Source organism: Neovison vison, chromosome 1 (assembly GCF_020171115.1).
Source record: "Neovison vison isolate M4711 chromosome 1, ASM_NN_V1, whole genome shotgun sequence".
Taxonomy (NCBI): Eukaryota; Metazoa; Chordata; class Mammalia; order Carnivora; family Mustelidae; genus Neogale; species Neogale vison.
The window spans coordinates 22188069-22207494 of NC_058091.1; the positions used below are offsets into that span (position 1 = coordinate 22188069).

Genomic DNA, 19426 nt, shown 5'->3' on the forward strand with positions numbered 1-19426 from the left:
GCAAGGAAAGGTTACATTGTGAGCAGCATTCTTTGTTTTAAAAGCAGTAATAAATTTCTGAAGTTTCTTAGCAGTGGTTAAATATTAGCAATCAAAGGATACATGTTAAATATCTCCTGTAGAACACTGTACTCCACCTGTAATTCAAGAAAAACACACTGATACTGTATTTTTTTTTTTTAGACCTCAGACATACGTGGACCATATGGATGGATCTTACTCACTTTCTGCCTTGCCATTTAGTCAGATGAGTGAGCTTCTGACTAGAGCTGAGGAAAGGGTCTTAGTCAGACCACACGAACCTCCTCCACCTCCACCGATGCATGGAGCAGGGGATGCCAAACCCATCCCTACCTGTATCAGGTACGCTGGGGTGGGCAGGTGATACTTGTTCTCAGGGGTTGGTAACCTTTTTCTTGAAAGGATCAGTTAGTCAGTATTTTAGGCTTTGTAGGCGTAAGTTCTCTGTCACAGCTACTCAGCTCTGCCATTGGTGACTACACATAAATAAATGCCTGTTTGTGTTTCAATGAAACCTTACTTGTAAAAACAGCAGTTCAGGTTTGACTGTGGAACGTCATCTGCCAGCCTCTGATAAAAGCTGACGTGTTCTCGGGGAAAATTTAGTGAATGAGAATTTACTTTAAAGGTTAAAGTGTGTTTTATTTTGTTAAAGCTTTATTATTTATTATTTATTTATTTATATTTATTATATAATGTGCAGTGTATTAATAAAAATGAAAAAATTTTGGAATGTGGTAAGGGACTAAGAAATGGGAACCAAAGAATGTGATTCTAAGTGTTAATTGATATTATGGGGAATACTCTGAGAATTTGAGAGAAAAGAGGCAATAGTCTTTCAGTAAAGTGATTTTGAAGTTTAATTTTGTCCATTGTTATCCAGCTTATAAAATTTTTAATAGGTAAATAGAGACCAGCTTTATAATTTTCAGTTTTTAAAAAATCAGTCTTCTGTCACTGAGTCATTTATTTGATGTTCCATCCTCAGGAAGGAAGAGAGCCATAAATTTCCTTTTGTGGCTTATAATTAGTTGTTATTGATTTAACTGAAATGACATATGATGAGTCTTAATAGCTTCAGTATCAATGCAGCATTGTAATGGCCACAAGTATTGCTGCAAATAATGTTATATGATAAATGTTGAGTCATTATAAAGACTCCTATCACAGCATAAAATTGAATATTTTATTTATCAAAGTAAGCATAAAATGCTTGAGTGCATATGACAGGTGCATGAAGGATGAGACCATTTAGAATATTACAAATGAAAGCACCACCTCTTAATTTTCTTGTTGGTGTTTTCCCTTCATCCTAAATACTGAAGAATTTTTAATTTCTTTAGGAACATGTCAATGCATTTGCCCTGATATAATTACTGGTAGTCCTATCTTTCCTGTGGTTAGTTCTTTCTCTTTTAATAACTTGCTAGGATTTCTTTATCATTTCAGTTCTGCTACAGGTTTGATAGAAAATCGCCCTCAGTCACCAGCTACAGGCAGGACACCTGTGTTTGTGAGCCCCACCCCCCCACCTCCTCCACCACCTCTTCCATCTGCCTTGTCAACTTCTTCATTAAGAGCTTCAATGACTTCAACTCCTCCCCCGCCAGTACCTCCCCCACCACCACCTCCAGCCACTGCTTTGCAAGCTCCAGCAGTACCTCCACCTCCAGCTCCTCTCCAGATTGCCCCTGGAGTCCTCCACCCAGCTCCTCCTCCAATCGCACCTCCTCTAGTACAGCCCTCTCCACCAGTAGCTAGAGCTGCCCCAGTATGCGAGACTGTACCAGTTCATCCACTCCCGCAAGGTGAAGTCCAGGGGCTGCCTCCACCCCCACCACCGCCTCCTCTGCCTCCACCTGGCATTCGACCATCATCACCTGTCACAGTCGCAGCTCTTTCTCATCCTCCCTCTGGGCTACATCCAGCTCCATCTACTGCCCCAGGTCCCCATGTTCCATTAATGCCTCCATCTCCTCCATCACAAGTTATACCTGCTTCTGAGCCAAAGCGTCATCCATCAACTCTACCTGTAATCAGTGACGCCAGGAGTGTACTTCTGGAAGCAATACGAAAAGGTAATTTTCTTGTGGCCTTTAAAAGCATTGCTATGGTATCATTAGAATCTTCCTAAATGTTTGACAGAATAATGTTTTCCTCACTTGAAAATTTTTTAAGTATCTTTGCACACATGGTTCTTGGAAAGGAAAGCTGTGTTCAACATGTATTTTAAATCATTTTCCAGAAAACAAATCACATTTAATTATTTTATTTTCATACTTTAGTAGGGATTCTTAAAATGTTCATTAAATAATGAGAAGTTGAAAGTGTCAGACTTACAAGTTATAGAAAATTTAGTTAAAACCCTTTATATTATGTTTAATGTGTATATTAACTCCTTTAAAAAAGGTGTTTTCTTCAGTGTTAAGGCTGTCCATTTGGTGTATCAGTGACACTTGCTCTACCAGATGCCTTTATAGGATTAAATTTCCTCCCTTAGTAACAAAGGAAAGGCCTCTCATACTCATTCATTTATTCAGCCTGCTTTTCCTAGGCACCTACTATAAGCCAGGCACCAGCAGCAGAGAATGAATAATACTGCCTTTCCCTCAAGCACTGGAGAGAATAAAGTCCAGAAGATACACTCAACAACATTTATTTGACCACCGGTTGACTTTTTGGGGGGAGGTGACCATCATGGCTAAAGAAGCTGTAGATATTCACTGGGATAGCTGCTAAGTTTGACCAGTTAGTTTTACAGATAATGAAAGAATTAATTGACCAAATTAATATAATTCTAAATATGATCCCTTCAAATTCTTTTTAATAGATCTTGCTTTTCATTTTCCAATTAGTTTTTCTCACGTGTATTTGATTTTACTCCAGAAAGATTAATAATATGTAGTAATGTAGTATATGGTATTTTGGTTTACAATGAATGCTTTGATTTTTCTGTATCAGGTATTCAGCTACGCAAAGTAGAAGAGCAGCGTGAACAGGAAGCTAAACACGAACGCATTGAAAATGACGTTGCCACCATCCTGTCTCGCCGTATTGCTGTGGAATATAGTGATTCAGAAGATGATTCAGAATTTGATGAAGTAGATTGGTTGGAGTAAGAAAAATTCATTGATAAATATTACAAAACTGAATGCAAATGTCCTTTGTGGTGCTTGTTCTTTGAAAATGTTTGGTCATTCCAGTGTTTTGCTTTCTTTTTCTTATGATAAATAACCTTTTCCTCCATAATTTTTGATTTCTAAGAAAAATATTAGCATACATTTCAAACTAAATGTTTTACAGTGGCTTATCTTTTTTTATTTTTCCCTGAAAAAATAATTTGGTCAAATAAACCACTAAGTATTAAGCATGGACAGCTGTTGTTAGAGTAGCAGATTCAGTTTTTTGATATATCTTAATTGTGCACTTTGTGAATTTTAATTTAAAGAAAGCAACTGAGATTGAAATCTTGAGGGCAGCTGTATCTATTAATGAGCCTTATTCCATTTCCTGATGTTTTAAAAGAAGAAACACTGCCTTGATTATATGAATACACTCAGAAAGTATGTTTAGCTAGTAGTATTGAATTCTCTTAAAGGAATGCTTGAATTTTTTTTAATTATTGTTTTACTGTTTTTAAATACTTGCCTTATTTGAATGTTTAGCAGTACCCCCTTCCCACTTATATATTGTGTGGTACGATTTTGCTTGCCTATAAGAGTTTAAAAAATTTCCATGTGAAATACTCTGACATAAACATACATGTAACTTACATTAACTGTTAAGAATAACAGTCTGATTTAATAAATGGTTCATTTTAAAGGTTCTTGGGTGTTGCTCTTTGAATAAAACTATTTCTGATAATTTATCAAATATATATAAAGTAGGATTTTAATACATACATAGTAAGCAAAAAACTTTAAAATCACTTAAACTGTATAATTTCTTCTTAATTATACAGATTCATGTTGTCTAGTATGTAAGGTAGCTTTTATATCATTTTTTCAAAATCAGTATTTTTCAACTCCTTAGGCTCTTAAATTAAAATCTCAATTTGCTGTCTAATTTCAACACACTATGACTTGATACCCTAACAACATTCTTGAAATTATATTTTACAGTGATAGTCTTATTAATGTTTACCCAATCCAGATTTAAGCTGGAGGGAAAGCAGTGTTAATATTAGATTGTTTAATGTGAAGTTCTCCAGTTGGACTGTAAAAGTGTCTGCAGTCCTCATCCTTTTATAGTACAATCTCTAGCTCCTCCCATCAAGAGATATGGGGGGTTCTTTTCCCACCCACCTTGGATCTGATTGTTGCTGAGACCTGTTCTGGCCAATAGCATTGTCTCAGGTTAAGCTCAGGATACCCTGCTAGAAGATCAGAAACCTCATACAGAGGGCTGTGCCAGGTGAGACCAGCTTATACCAGCCAAGCACAAGCTCCCCCGCTGGCCGGCTATAAACTGATGAGCAAGGCTAGCTAAGATTAGGCCAGCTCAGAAGAATTGTTCAACTGACCTATACGTTTATGAGCAAAAATTAATGCCTATTGTCTTACACCTGAGTCTTGAGATGGATTATTTCACACAGCATTAGTCCACAATAATAGAGAGCTGATAGATGAGGTCATTGGTTACTTGATAATTTGGGGATTATTTAGGTAAATAACTAATGACCCGTACTCTGTGGAGTAACAATGAGGAACTAAGTGGCAAACTATCATGGCAATAGTTTGGACATAAAAAAAAATTTCCTTATAGCTCTGATTAACAAAAGATGTGCTTTGTTCTTTTGGGTAGCTTTGCCTAGACAGGAGATTAGATAGTGGGGGCACCTGTGTGGCTCAGTCAGGTAAGTGTCTGACTCTTAGTTTCGGCTCAGGTCATAATCTCAGCTCGGCTCAGCTCTGTGCTGAGCGTGGAGCCTGCTTAGGATTCTCGCTCTGCCCCTCCACCCTCTTGCTCACATGCACATATGTGCGTGCGCTCTCTCTCTCTCTCTCTCCCCCCAAAAAAAGCTTAGATAGTGATTTGAGGTTTCTTTCAACTTTACAAAAGTATGTCGAATTCAACTCAAGAAAATATGACACGATTTAAAAGTTTATCTTCCTAAGTGTGTAGAAGGCAATGGCAGTATATAGTTTTTATAAAGCTCAGTTGTGGCCAGTAACCAAAATGCAATGGTACTGGCATTGGAGTAGTTAAAGGTAATAATAAAGGAAATAGTGGATATTTCTTAATAATAGAAGTGGATCTGTTTTAAAGCCTGGCAGTAGATATCCTAAATAGCTCTTGAGATGATTTTGTTTTTCAGAACATTTCTGAAAGATAAGAAAGTGCCAGTAGAAAGCAAAATAACCTTTCAGTCTAGATAATTCAGCTTAATTTGGTGAGAGAATTTTAGAACAGTCATTCAGTGGTCAATTTTAATAGCTAAGAAGAATGAAAGTTACTGGACGATTATTTTCTTATGAATTAGCTCGCTATTTGTGGAGCCTAGAGGCAGAAAAAATGAATTGTCTATCATGGAGGAATAATTAGCTTCACTTTTTTGGTCAAAACTCTTACCCATTTACCTCAGTATTGCCAAATTCAACAAATACTTTTTAGTCCTTAAGTTATTTGACCTTTAGTCTGTGACTTTTAGTCTTTAAAAAATACATACAGAATATATTCTGTGTATATTTTTCATTTTCACTCCACTGTTCCTTGAAGCTGTCTCTGGCTTTTTTGTGTGTGATGCTGAAGAGGAACTTCACAATCATGGTAAGATGAAAGAGGAGAGGAATATTTAGATACAGTGGAGTTTAGGATGATATTCAGTCATTACAGAGGGAGAGTGTGTCTATAACTTTTTCTAAGGAATATTTGTAAGCTCCGTATTTTTAACTAATCTTAAGCTAGAACCACTGCTTTCCATTTATTTAGGCAGATGAGATGACTTCTGAAGCATTTTCGTGTTATAAATACTTATTAAAAGACAATTAAGGAAAATGTTCATTTGGATTGTGTTCTGTAAATTATGAAATACTTTTATTTCCACTTTCAGAAAGCCCTACCCTTCCTTCAACATCCATCTCACATCTCATATTCTCATGAAGTCTTCAGATCACCACAACTGGAGTTAATATGTATTCCTTTTCAATTTCTCTAGGTCTTTATTATTATAAGCTTTCTTCAAGTACACTTAAATGCCATTTTGCATTACAGTTATTACCTATTTGAGCTTGCAAATAGGTTACTCACAAGAGAGCAGGGGCCTCATCTTAAATAGGCAACTCATAATTATCTCTTGTAAACAGATTCAGAAATACCTTTGTTTTTCTGTCCACTAGAGCTCTTAAAATCATATCTTCCTAGGCACTGCTCTTATGTGGAAAAATTTCTTCCACTAACCTCAGTAACACAGTTGAGCCTAAACCAGTCCTAACTTCATCAAAACCATGAGTGTGTGTAATTTAAGAAATAGCATAAGATTGACTCTTCTGGCCAAAAGTTAAAAGTTACGAATATTAGTGAAGTCTTTTCTTAAGGCAGAGACCAAAATTGATAGTGTTTTTTATTTAATGGGAATACCATGAATTACTTTCAAAAGCTCTAACTTTGCCCTTAGTAAACATACTACTGCTCTGTATTTTTTCATTTTCACTCTACTGCATTTACCTTGACCCCAGCTTTTTTTTTTATTAACATATAATGTATTATTTGTTTCAGGGGTACAGGTCTGTGAATCATCATCAGTCTTACACAATTCACAACACTCACTGTAGCCCATACCCTCCCCAATTTCCATCACCCTACCCCAGCTATTTTTAAAACTACCTCCCTGAAAATACTGAAGCAGGTATAAAATAAATTACTTAAAGCTCCTAAATAGTTTAAGAAATTCCTTTTTGGAATTCATGATCTATGTAGTGCCTACATAGTAAAAAAATGTAAATTAACCAATGCCTGATATTAATCATGCAGTATCAGAATTTGAAGATGGCTTTGCTCCATTGAAATAATGAAAATGAAATATCAAAGTATGATATTTCTAAGTTGTATCTTTTAACTTTAATAAGCTAATCATCTTACTAAAGACAAACAATGCATAGAAGACCCTTATAATACAAAGAATAAGTCTTTTTCCTCCCTTTATTCATTGCTGTATGAAGAATAAATTTATTTATCATTCTCCATGACTTGGCTGTAGAATGCATCAGTAATCTCTTGCCTTTCAAGCCTGACAGCAAGGCTCTGAATAAAGAATGAATACCAGCCCTGAATGAACATTTCAGGCACTTTTTTTTTTTTTTAACAGACTAGTTATCAATACCTTTTTCTCATTATTGTAAAGCCAGCTGCTCTGACGTTTTTTCCTTTAGACAAAAAATTTAAACCACTGACCATGTATTGAAGTCATCTTTCTCAGGATATTTATAGTTTCTCCTTTTTCTTACTATAGGTAAATTTGCTTAGTGGTAATGATTTTGAATATTTTATAGTGTCTGTATAAATATGTTCCTTATGTATATGTGTGTGTTATACTCAAAGACTTCTTAATAAATTTCTTATTTATCCATCCTGCCTTTAGGCTAGCCTTTTTAGTGCTACTCTTTTGATATAGGACAGTGATGTCTCCGGGGGTAATAAAATTTCCCATCCATCTTTTTGGCCTGGAAACAACATAAAAGACATAAGAACCAGCAAATCACAATCTATCTTCTATTGTAATAGCTTCCACTGTAACTTAAAAGTATCTGTTTTATTCTTACCTTTGAAATCCATGACGTGTTGCACTTCAAACTTTAAAGGAAATCTATAGGAACTGTATCTAGACCATTCCAAATGAAGGAGCACATCTCCTATCATTAATGCTTTATTTTTATTTTTTTAAATTTTATATTTATGATATTTCTTTTCACTTGTTTAATAGACTTTTTTGATGCCTAGAGTTACTTTGCTGGGTATTGGCGCCACAGCAGTGAATAGACAGAGCCCTACTTTCTGAGCATACAGATAAATTAACAAAGAACAATGAGTGTTATGTTAGGGGAGCACATAGCACAGAGACCAAACCTAGTGTAGGAAGTCCAGAAAGGCCTCCCAAAGGAAATGACATTTAAATAATGAGGTAGACCTAGGCAGATAAATATTATAAATATATAATAAATATATTATAAATAAATAAGGTCAGGGTGAATAGTCTACCAGGCAAAGGAAATAGGTATATGAATGTCTGGGAATGCTTAATGCAAAGCATGCATGGATGGAGTAGTAAAACTAGAAATAAATGAGAAAGCCAGAGCAAATCATGAGAGAGTTAGGAGCCATGTTAAGGAGTTCGCATTTATTTCGTGGACAGTAAAATTGAAGAAGTGACCTATCAGAAGAGCATATTGGGAAGATCATTGACAGCTGCAATGTGGTAAATAAATTAGAGACTAGTAAGCTTGGAGGTCAAGAGTTCAGTCAGGCTTTATAAGAGATGACAAACAATATTTAGGGATGGTGGTGAGAGAGGAGATACATGATGAGATAGATTCAAGAGAAATTCAGGATGTGGAATACACTGGATTTGGTAATTAGAGAGGAGTTGAGGATAACTTCGGAATCCTGGTTTATAGACCATTAGAGATGAGCAGTTTGGGACATAAGGTAGGGAAAGGATCCATCTACATGGTTGGAGGGAAGAATTAGTCTTGGATTTGTAAAGGGAAAGCTCTTTGCAGGAAGGAAAGGATAGATGGGTAAGCCGTTAGATTTAAAGGTCTGGTCCCAAAAAGTTGAGAAAGTTTCCTTCTAATGGGATGTTTCCTGTTTGAAGTAGATGGCAGTGCTGCTGAGGGTGACTGGGGAGATGTGAAGAATGTCAACAGTTTTAAGAAAAGTCCTTTAAAATGACTTTTAATGAAATAGTCATTATGATAAATGGGAGAGCTTTCTAGGGAAATAGGAAATTGTCAGACCATATTGAAAACATTGTTGAGATTGGTGCATGAATTGATAGAGGCTCCAGGCTATAAAAGGAAGTTGCCAGAAGGAAACCATTGGATTCTTCCAGCTTCGGGTTTTGATTGTACTGTGAGATGGAAGGACAAACTCTAGGAAAGACTGACTGATCTCCTTGCTATCTGAACCCCATGATTAGGCTCCCATGTTGGAGTTCTGCTCTATTTTGCCATAATGCTAATTTGATCTCCTTTTCTCATTAAGTACCTCCATAGGCTCTTCTAGATTGTCAAATCATGCAGCTGAGTCTTCGCTTGTTTTGAGACTTTATATTCCACCTTCCCTATGTGCGACATCATTGTGGTTTTCTTTTATTATGAGGCTCCTCCTTTCTATCCTGTCACATCTCCGGAATTCCTGCTCTATTCCCATTTTAACGTGCTCAGCTCCCCTTTATTCTGTTAACTTTCAGATCTAGAAATCATCTTCTCAGGATTCTGTCAAAGATAATTCTGCCACAAAGGTTATGTAATTCAAAACAAAGAAGTAGCAAGGGATTTGACTTTTTATCCCTTTCAAGTCCAAGCTGTCTCATCTGTCTCATTTACTTGGTCAGTGGGAATCCACTTTCCTTTGAAGATACTTCCCTCAGCTCAAAAAATAAATTCTATGCTTGATTCTATTGATTTTGTTTTTTGGAGCATATAAGATGAGGCCAAACTTTTACATTTGATTCTTGGATTGGTTAATAGCCAACCATCTCAGAAATGTCTGGCATAGGGTCTCAGTGAAACAATCTAGATAATTTAATGTGAACTGCTTACCATTATCAAAAAAATTAAAAATGGGGCCTATTAACCAAGCACGAAGCCTTCATTTTGATATCAAAGACCAGCTTATTCCTTTTGCTTGGTTGTTTAATTTTTTTTATTGTAAAACATGCATAGCATAAAATTTTTTACTCCGTAATTACCACATTGTGAGTGCCAATGCAGGTCAAGAAATAGAATATTACACTCTAGAAAGTGCGTGCCCCCTCCTAACTACTGGCCCTTTCTTCATCTCCAACCATTACCAAGAGTAATTTATGGTAGTCACTTCCTTGTTTCTATCTTAGACTTTCACCAACCACCTAAGCATGTGTTTCAACTATAATAGTTTAATTTTGCCTATATTTTGAACTTTACATCAGTGGTTATCTTTTAGTATGTGCTTTTTTTGTGCCTGACTTAAAATTTTGTTTGTGAGTTTCAACCGTGTTATATGTAAACTACTTTGTTCATTTCCATTGTTTTATAGTAGTCCGTGCTATAAATATGTCACACTCTATAAATTCTTCTGTTGATGGATTCAAGTTTGTATTTTGGGGCTTGTACAAGAAGTACTGGTGTGAACATTTTTGCATATGGTTCTTGTTGTGTGGGCATTTCTGTTAAGTAGATACCTAGAAGTGGAATCACAAACTCATAGGACTTGAGAATCTTCTGCTTTAGTAGCTAATGCCAAAGAGTTTTCCAAAGAAGTTGTACCAGTTCATACTCCCACCAGCAACCTGAGAATTTCTATTCCTCCGCATCCTTGTCACTGCTTTTGGTATTACAATGTTTAGTTTTAGCTATTCTGGTGGGCTTATGACAGTGTCTGGTCGTGGTTTGTTTTCTTTTCCTGGATTACTAATGAGGTTGAATACCTTTCCTTATGTTTATTAGCTTTATCTTTTCCCCCTCTGTAGCTTCTCTTCTCACTTTATTGGTGCTCTTTGAAAATAAGTTATTAACTTTCAGGTAGTCCATTTTATCCATTTTCTTCATGGTTAGTGCATTTTGTGCCCTAAAAAATACTTCCCTATGCCAAGTTTATGTGATTGTTCTATACTGTCTAAAAAGTCCAAAGACTTCATTGTGTTACCGTTCACAGCTGGATCTGTAATCCATCTGGAATTGATTTTTGTGTGCCATGTGAGGTCAGAGATATGTTTCATTTTCTTTTCCTGTGGATAGCAAATCAAGTTAACATCATTTGTTGAAAAGACTGCTCTTTCCTCTCTGTTCTGCAGGGCAATTTTATAAAAAGTTCATATGTATTTATGCTGATACGATTGTGTAATCTGACTGTAGAATGATGACAGTACAGATATGCACAAATGAGTCTATTCACAGACCTTCTTCTGTTCTACCAGTCTCTCCTTCCACCAGTATCACAGTTTTCTAAATGGTTTACAGCCATATAGGAAATGTTGATATCCAAGAAAGCAAGCCTGTTCACCTTGTTGTTTTTCTTTAAAATTACCTTTACTATTCTTGGCCCTTTATACGTCTTTATACCTTCTAGAATCAGATTGGCTGCTGACAGACTGGACATTTAGATGCAGCTATAGCTAGATTTGCTTAGTAAGTGGGAGCCCACTATGTGGTCTTCATTTTTGCCACAGTGGCCTCTCTGTTCATATGCCTTCGTGTAAATTTTCCTGGCCTTCCCATTGTAGACATCCATCAACTGAGCAATTCAATGTCTCTGAAATTCTGTGACTCAAATGAACAAATCTCCAGTCAGCTGCTCAGTTATACCTGCTCTTCCATAGCCAGAAATAAGGGCCTTTTTGTAAGTAACCCAACTAAGCTCTCACCCTTAGGCTTGACGTGCTTGTTAACAGTCCTCACATTCTCACTATTCCTCTGCAGAACATCATAGCAACTTGGCAGTAACCAGCCAACCCTACTGCACTGTTAGGCATTGTTCTCCTCATTTTGTTCAAATGTTTGAATCATTATGCATGCAAGGGCAATCACCTCTCCAGGATGTTTTCCCACATCACCTTAGGTGAAATCTGTAGCAGTTTGGCTGCTCCCCTGTGCCAGAGACTCCCTGTCCATGCCCCGCAGACCTCTCAGGGTAATAACATTCCTCTTGGCCTGCCAGGTGATGAATAAGCTAGTCCAAAATTCCATCCCACCACTTGTGTTCTTAGACAATGGTGCCCTAATCCTGCCTCTGCCTGTGTTAGTTTACGTCCTCCAAGATGCATATGAAAGAGAGGACTAGATGTGCAGGATATTTATTGGGGGAGGGAAAGGGAGGAGACCAAAGAAGTCATGTGGAGAGCCCTTGCATGGTGAGCAGAGAGGAGGAAAAAGGGAAGACTGGTTGAAAAATGTCTCAGACTACAGAGCTATTCTAAAAGTTTTGACTAGGTCAATGGGGAGTCTTCATTCCAAAGTTGCCTGTTAGAGGGATGGGCCACTACTACTAACCTGCTGTGCTTAATGATTGGCTAGGAGCAATATGAGGTAAGCTGGGCCTTGGCACGAACATAATAGTCAATCCAGAAGGGTAGCAGCTGGGGCCTCAGTTCACTATGCTTCCCCCAGCAGGAGATCTCAGTACATTTTTATGGCCACCACAGATTACTTTAGTGCCTTTGCCAAATTCAAATGAATATATGAGTACAGCTTTATTTCAAGGCTCTCTTCTACCCCATTGGTTTCTTTGTCCTGTGCCACTACCCCCACAGTTTTGATTACTGGTACCTTTAAAAGTCTTGGAGTCAGGTACTAAAAACCCTTCAATTACTTCTTTTTAAGATTGCTTTAGGCATCCTAAGACCTTTATATTCCCGTGTCAATTTTAGAATAAGCTTGTCAATTTGTACAAAAATATTCTTCTGGCAGTTTTGACTAGGATTGCATTGAATCTATAGCTCAATTCGGAGAAGAATCGACAACAATATTGAGTTTTCCCATCAGTGAACCTGGTCTGTCTATTTAAGTTCCCTTGAATTCTTAGCAGTATTTTGTAGTTTTCAGTGTAGAGGGCTTGCATGTTTTCTGTTAAGTTTACTCCTAAAGAATTTTGTGTTCTTGACAGTAGTTAATTTTTTTTAATTTTACTTTTCAGTTGTTTGCTTATCATATAGAGAAATACAATTAATTTTGTATATTGAAGTTACGTCTTTTCAACTTGCTAAACTCATCTATTCTACTAGTTTTATAGAATCCATAGACATTTTTATGTAAACAGTCATATCTGTGAATAAAAACAATGTCCTTTTCTGATCTGTATGCTTTTTATTTATTTAAATTTTGTTTTTTTTACTCTGGTTAGGACTTCTAGTGCAATATTGAATAGGAGTGGTAAGAGGGGCAGCCTTGCTTTGATCCCATCTTCAGTGAGAAAGCATTCATTAAGTATGATGTTACCATTAAGAATGATGTTAGCTGGGGGGGGGCGCCTGGGTGGCTCAGTGGGTTGGGCTGCTGCCTTCGGCTCAGGTTGTGATCTCAGGGTCCTGGGATCGAGTCCCGCATCAGGCTCTCTGCTCAGCAGGGAGCCTGCTTCCCTCTCTCTCTCTCTACCTGCCTCTCCATCTACTTGTGATCTCTCTCTGTCAAATAAATAAATAAAATCTTAAAAAAAAAAAAAAAGAAGTGCTACTCTTCTAAAAAAAAAAAAAAGAATGATGTTAGCTGTGGCGCCTGGGTGTCTCAGTGGGTTAAACCGCTGCCCTCGGCTCAGGTCATGATCTCAGGGTCCTGGGATGGAGCCCCGCATTGGGCTCTCTGCTCAGTGGGGAGTCTGCTTCCTCCTCTATCTCTGCCTGCCTCTCTGCCTGCTTGTCATCTCTCTCTGTCAAATAAATAAATAAAATTTAAAAAAAAAAAAAGAATGATGTTAGCTGCAGGTTTTTGTAAATGCCTTCTACCAGATTTAGGATGCACTCTTCCATTCCAAATTTGAGGTGCATTTTGTCAGATGCTTTTTCTGTATCTGTTGAACTGATGATAGGGTTTTTCTCCTTCTATTACTGGGATGGATTATATTGATTTTCAAACATTAAATCAACCTTGCTAGAATAAGCCTTTGCTTGATCATGATCCTTTGTATATATTAGATTTGATTTGCTAATGTTTTATTAGAGATTATTTTTATCACTGTTCAGGAAGTGTAATAGTTTTCTTTTTTTGGAATGTCTTTGTCAGATTTTCACTTAAGAGTTATGCTAACTTTATAAAAGTATTCCCTTCTCTGTTTTCTGAAACAGTTTGTGTAAGATGAACATTCTGTTTTCAAATGTTTGATAAAATTTACTAATGAAGCCATCTGGGCTTGGAGTTTTTTTGTAGGGTGGTTTATTATAAGAGATTTAACTTCTTTTCTTTTTTTTTTTTTTTTTTTTTTTAAGATTTTTCTTTATTTGACAGATCAGAAGTAGTCAGAGAGGCAGGCAGAGAGAGAGAGGACAGTTCTATACATGACATTACTCAGTGCTCACCATGGTAAGGTTAGTTACTATCTGTCACCATACAGTATTATTATATTATTCGCTACATTGCTGGTGCTGTACTTTTCATCGCTGTGACTTATTTATTTCATAACCAGAAGTTTGTACCTCATAATCCCCTTCACCTGTCTCACCCATTCCCCCACACCTTCTCATCTGGCAACCATCAGTTCTCTGTATTTATGAGTCTGTTTCTGTTTTATTGTTTGCTTGTTCATTTGTTTTGCTTTTTAGATTCTATATATAAATGGAATCATATGGTATTTGCCTTTCTTGGTCTGACTTAATTTGGCATAAACTCTCTAGGCCTATCCATTGTACTGAAAGTGGTAAATCCTTCTTTTTTATGGCTGAGTAATATTCCTCTGTGTGTGTGTGTGTGTGTGTGTGTGTGTACCACATCTTTATCCATTCATCTATCCGTGGACCCTTGGATTGCTTTCATATCTTAGCTATTGTAAATAGTGCTATAGTAAACACAGTGGTACGTATATCTTTTTGAATTAGTGTTTTCATTTTCTTTGGGTAAATACCCAGTAGTGGAATTACTAGATGATGTGGCATTTCTATTTCTAATTCTTTGAGGAACCTCCATACTGTTTTCTACAGTGTCTGCACCAATTTACATTCCTAACACTGTATGAGGGTTCCTTTTTTACACATCCTCACCAACACTTGTTTCTTGTGGGTTTTTGTTTTTGTTTCTGTTTTTTCTGACAGGTATGAGGTGGTGTCTCATCTGGGTTGTGATTTGCATTCCCCTGATGATTAGTGATGTTGAGCATCTTTTCATGTGGTTGTGACTTTGGGAAAATGTCTATTCTGGTCCTCTGCCCATTTTAATTGGATTATTTGTGGAGGTTTTTGGTATTAAGTTGTATAAATTCTTTATATATTTTGGATATTAACTTCTGATTGCATATATCATTTGTACATACCTTTTCCCATTCAGTAGACTGCCTTTTCATTGTGTTGGTGTAGTTTACACTCTGTATCTCATTTAATCCTCCTAACAACAGAATGAGGTAGGAACTAGTATTACCACCATTTTGCAGAAGAAGGAGCTGAGTTTCAGAGAAGTTGTGACCCATGCCTCACAGCTTATAAAGAATAGAGCCTGAATTTGAATCCAGGTCTGTCTCACTCTAAAACCCATGTCCTTAGTTACTATGATTGCTGAAAGGTACCATGAATTTTCTACCTTTTAAGAAAGGATATTGTGGACATCATTTCCATTTTAAAAAGTGAAACTAATATGACACTTAAAAGAATGTATTGTAATTATTTGTTTATATCACTATTTCCTTATATTAGACTGTGAGCATCTTGAAAAGTCCAACTTGTTCATTTTTGTATCTTTAGCCCTCAGTGTAAGCCCTAGCCTCATAGGAGACTCTGGAGGTCTTTAGTGAATGTTAAAATAATGAAAGAATGAGTTAATGTCACTATCAGCAGTATTAGTTATTGGGAGATGCTAAAAAGCAGATCTAAGGTTAGTTTGTGGTGCATAAAGCTAACAGGGTAATGTGTCCATCCTTGTACTTGAATTTTTCTCTTTGGAGAAAAGTCCCAGGTGTCATCTTTCATTTTTGCTCATTTCTTTTGATCAGTCAACAAATATTTACAAATTGTTGCTATGTGTCAGGTGCATATGATTATTAGGTGTTTGTAAGGAAAAGAAAGACCCAGATCTAAAGTAGCTTACAGTCATCTTCTCATAAAGGTGTGAAGCCCGTACAGCAGCACCTCTTTCAGGAAAGGTAGGATGATTTGTTTTTTTTCCAGAAAAAAAATAATTAGAAATGATAGATGGAAACATACTTAACATAGAGAATCGTCTGGCTCTAAACCAAATCCTCTGCTGACCTATTATGTTGACTTGTCAGCGCGATTCATGCCTCATTAATGCAGGGAATACAGATACCTCTCGTAAAGCTTCTATCTACACTTCCAGTTCACTTGCGCTATTAGTTCATGGAGTGAGGAGGAGTTATCTACCCTTTACCCAGTGGTTTTTAAACTGGGCTGATCATCAGGTTCATCTACGGAACTTGTAGAAACCTCTCAGCCATTATCTCAGCAAATTTCTTTCCTGCCATGTTTTCTTTCTTGTCTTCCTCTGGGATTTTAATTACATGTGCTTGATTATTTGATATTATCCCACAGCCCCTGGATTCTCTGTTCTGCTTTCTTACCCACCCTCCCACACACTCTTTTTTTTTCTTTTGTGTTTCAGATTGGGTAATTTCTATGGCCTTATGTGAGGTTACTAATGTCAGATGCATTACAGCTCCTTACTGGGCTTTTCATTTCTAGCATTTCCATTTCATCTTTCTTATCTTTTCCATCTCTCTGCTTCAATTCCCCTTCTGCTTATGTGTGTTGTCTACTTTTTCTGTTAGAGACTTTAACATAGTAATCATTGTTGTTTTAAAATTCCTTGTCTCATATTCTAGCAAGGATAGGTACTGATGATCTTTGTAGTTCTGGTGAATGTGAAACATTATCTCTTTAGTCATTTTCTTTCATGTCTTTATTGGCCATTTAAGTTTCTTCATCTGCATTTGTTTGTATCCTCTGCCCATTTTTCTAATAGAATATTTGTCTTTCTCATAGTGATTTATATTATACAATAATATGAACTGTAAATATCTTCTCCCAACTGTACCTGGCCTTTAACTTTGAGTATGAAGAGTTTTATCATACAGAAGTTTTCAGTTTTAATGTGTGAACTTGTTACTAATTTTCTTTATGGTTGTATTTTTCATTGCTGAATAAAGATAGCTTTTTTTACCCCGAGGTTGTAAAGATATTGTCATATAATTTCTTCTGAAAACTTTAGAAGTTAGCTTTTTTATGGTAGGTCTTTAACTATCTGGAATTTATTTTTATTTGGGGTATACAATAAAGAATCATTTTTCTTTATGAATAATAAACAATTATTCAGGCCTTCTTATCCACTGAATTGTAATGCCACCCACTCTCACATATCACATCCCAGTGTTGAATGAGAATGGTGGTATTCAGTGTTTCTCTACAGCAATACATTTTCCCGACTGTTATAGACTTCTAAGTATTGATTTCTGGAGGCCAAATTTCTTTTGACTTTTCCTAAGAAGAATATTGGTTATTTCTGGCCCTCTACTCTTTCAAATGAGCTTTAGGACCAACTTAGCAAATGCCATGAATACTTTTGTTGAGATTTTGATTGAAATTGCATAGATTACTATCCATGTATAGATTGTATAAATATAACATGACCCCACTGTCCAGGGAGCACCTGTCAAGCCACTCCCAAAAACTCCCTTTCCATACTTAGTTGACAATCTGGGTGCCCTGAAGATTTTGCAGCTCAGTTAGCAACCAAATAGAGAACTCATTGTTAGGCATCCCCAGTCAATTAGTCTCTCTTGAACCAACTGCCCTCCTGACACCCACTCAGCCAACCATGAATTACCACACTCTTCTTAAGGTTCTTGCTGACTACTCCTTCTTTGGCCTTGTAAATGCTCTACCTAATACGTGGTGCGGAGTAGAAGTGGATGGTGGTAATCCTGTATGCCCTAAAGGGAAGAATATGGTCCCAGATGTGGTTGGTTCATGGTAGTGTTCCCGCAAGGTGTGTCCTTCTTTACTCTTGACCTCACTTTCAGTCTTAACAGTTCTGGGATGATAAAGCACAAAAGTTCCAGTTAGCATCCTGTTTACATACGCCTTACAACCTTAGTTTATAAGGCAGAGATGGTAAAATCTTTGGGAATAAGTACCTGTCTTGATAAATGTATCTCTAGCATTAGCACAGTACTAGGTGGAAGAAAGTGATCAATACATGTTTTGTGGAATGTATGGAGGCTGTATGTGATTTTTTAATTTTTTTTTTAGTTGTTAATTCTTGATTAAAAAAATAAAAACATTGAGTATCTCTGTACCTTTGAGATCTTGGGACTACAAGAGAAGTTTTTGGGTATTTGAGAAATTAAATTCTGTTCGTTTCAGTGTGAAACTAGAACCTTCAGTAAAGTCTAAGATACAAAGGAGGGACAAGAAGCAAATGACTTCAGCTAGTATCGAGGACTGAAAAACATCTCAGAGGAAAGCAGTGCAAAGAAGGGCCAGCCACCAAAGTGCCATCCCATAGAGGACAAAAGGAGAGGCTCAGGTAGGAAGAAGCAGCTGCTGCTTCAAGTGAAAGTAGGACAAGTAAAAGACCTTTCCTATTGTCGTTGGGAAGTTCTAGCCCCTAATTCATAAGCTCCTGCTCTCTGCTTCTACACTTTCTATTTCTTCATCAAAGAGAAAACCTTGGATGTGCTGTACTTGCCTGCCTCTCCATTTCTACCCATTATTTTCTACATAACCCACTCCATCAGCTCCATTCTGAAAATGTTTGGGTTATGACCGATAACCTGCACTGGACCACTCATCAGCGATCTCTGACTGAGAAGGGACTCCCCTGGGAGACAGGCACTCTTCCATGCTCTTGCACGCCAGCAAGGCCCAGACCGCTCTTTACCTGAGCCATGTCTCAGCCTTGTTTTTGCAGTGAGCAACCTTAAGGAATGAGGTAATCTCTCTCTCACAAATGAAGAGGAAACTTGCTTGCTTCCTGCTCTAAAACATAGATACCCCAAGCTCAGTATTATTCTCCCAGAATATAACCCACTGGGTATGCAGGTCCATCTACGTCTAGGCCCATTCACACCCCCAATCTCCGTGGGACCAGGAGCTTAGGGAACCACTGAGAACATCTGACACTCTGGCTACTGCTTTTGCCCTGAGTAATAATATAGTTCACTTTTTACTCAGCTGTCTCATGTCCTCTGTCAGCATCCAGGAAAACAGCTTGCAAACAGGATGAAATCTCAGACCTTTCACAGCCCTTGACAGACTACATTGTAACCGCGCAGCGGGTGAGGTTGTCTGAGACTTGCCTGCAACTGGAACCATCAAAAAATGAGTGAATTTTCTCCTCTTGTGACCAACCTGTTTATAGCCTTGCAGGAACATTCTGAAAATTGGGCATATCTTAGAGGAGGGCCTTTTAGAACTGGGGTTTGGGACTCTGAACCAAGGCCAAAAAAGAACACTTTTTTTTTTTTTTTGGTCAGAAAATTTGCTATAAAAAGTCTTTCTTCCTGTAATTAGCGAAAGGTGATAGCCAGTATCAGAACCAGAACTTCTAGGTCTCGG

The 19426-nt window shown here is 37.2% G+C and overlaps 1 protein-coding gene across 3 annotated transcripts in view; it reads left to right on the forward strand.

The window, feature by feature from the left end:
* WASF1 (WASP family member 1) overlaps nt 1-3847 on the forward strand; it is a 60363-nt gene extending 56516 nt beyond the window's left edge. For all 3 annotated transcript variants that reach the window (XM_044244432.1, XM_044244430.1, XM_044244433.1), the window contains 3 exons: nt 184-363; nt 1471-2099; nt 2983-3847. In XM_044244432.1, the coding sequence (XP_044100367.1) occupies nt 184-363; nt 1471-2099; nt 2983-3140 (967 nt within the window). In that variant the 3' untranslated portion in view covers nt 3141-3847. The remainder of the gene's footprint in view (nt 1-183; nt 364-1470; nt 2100-2982) is intronic.
* The last annotated feature ends 15579 nt before the right edge of the window (nt 3848-19426 follow it).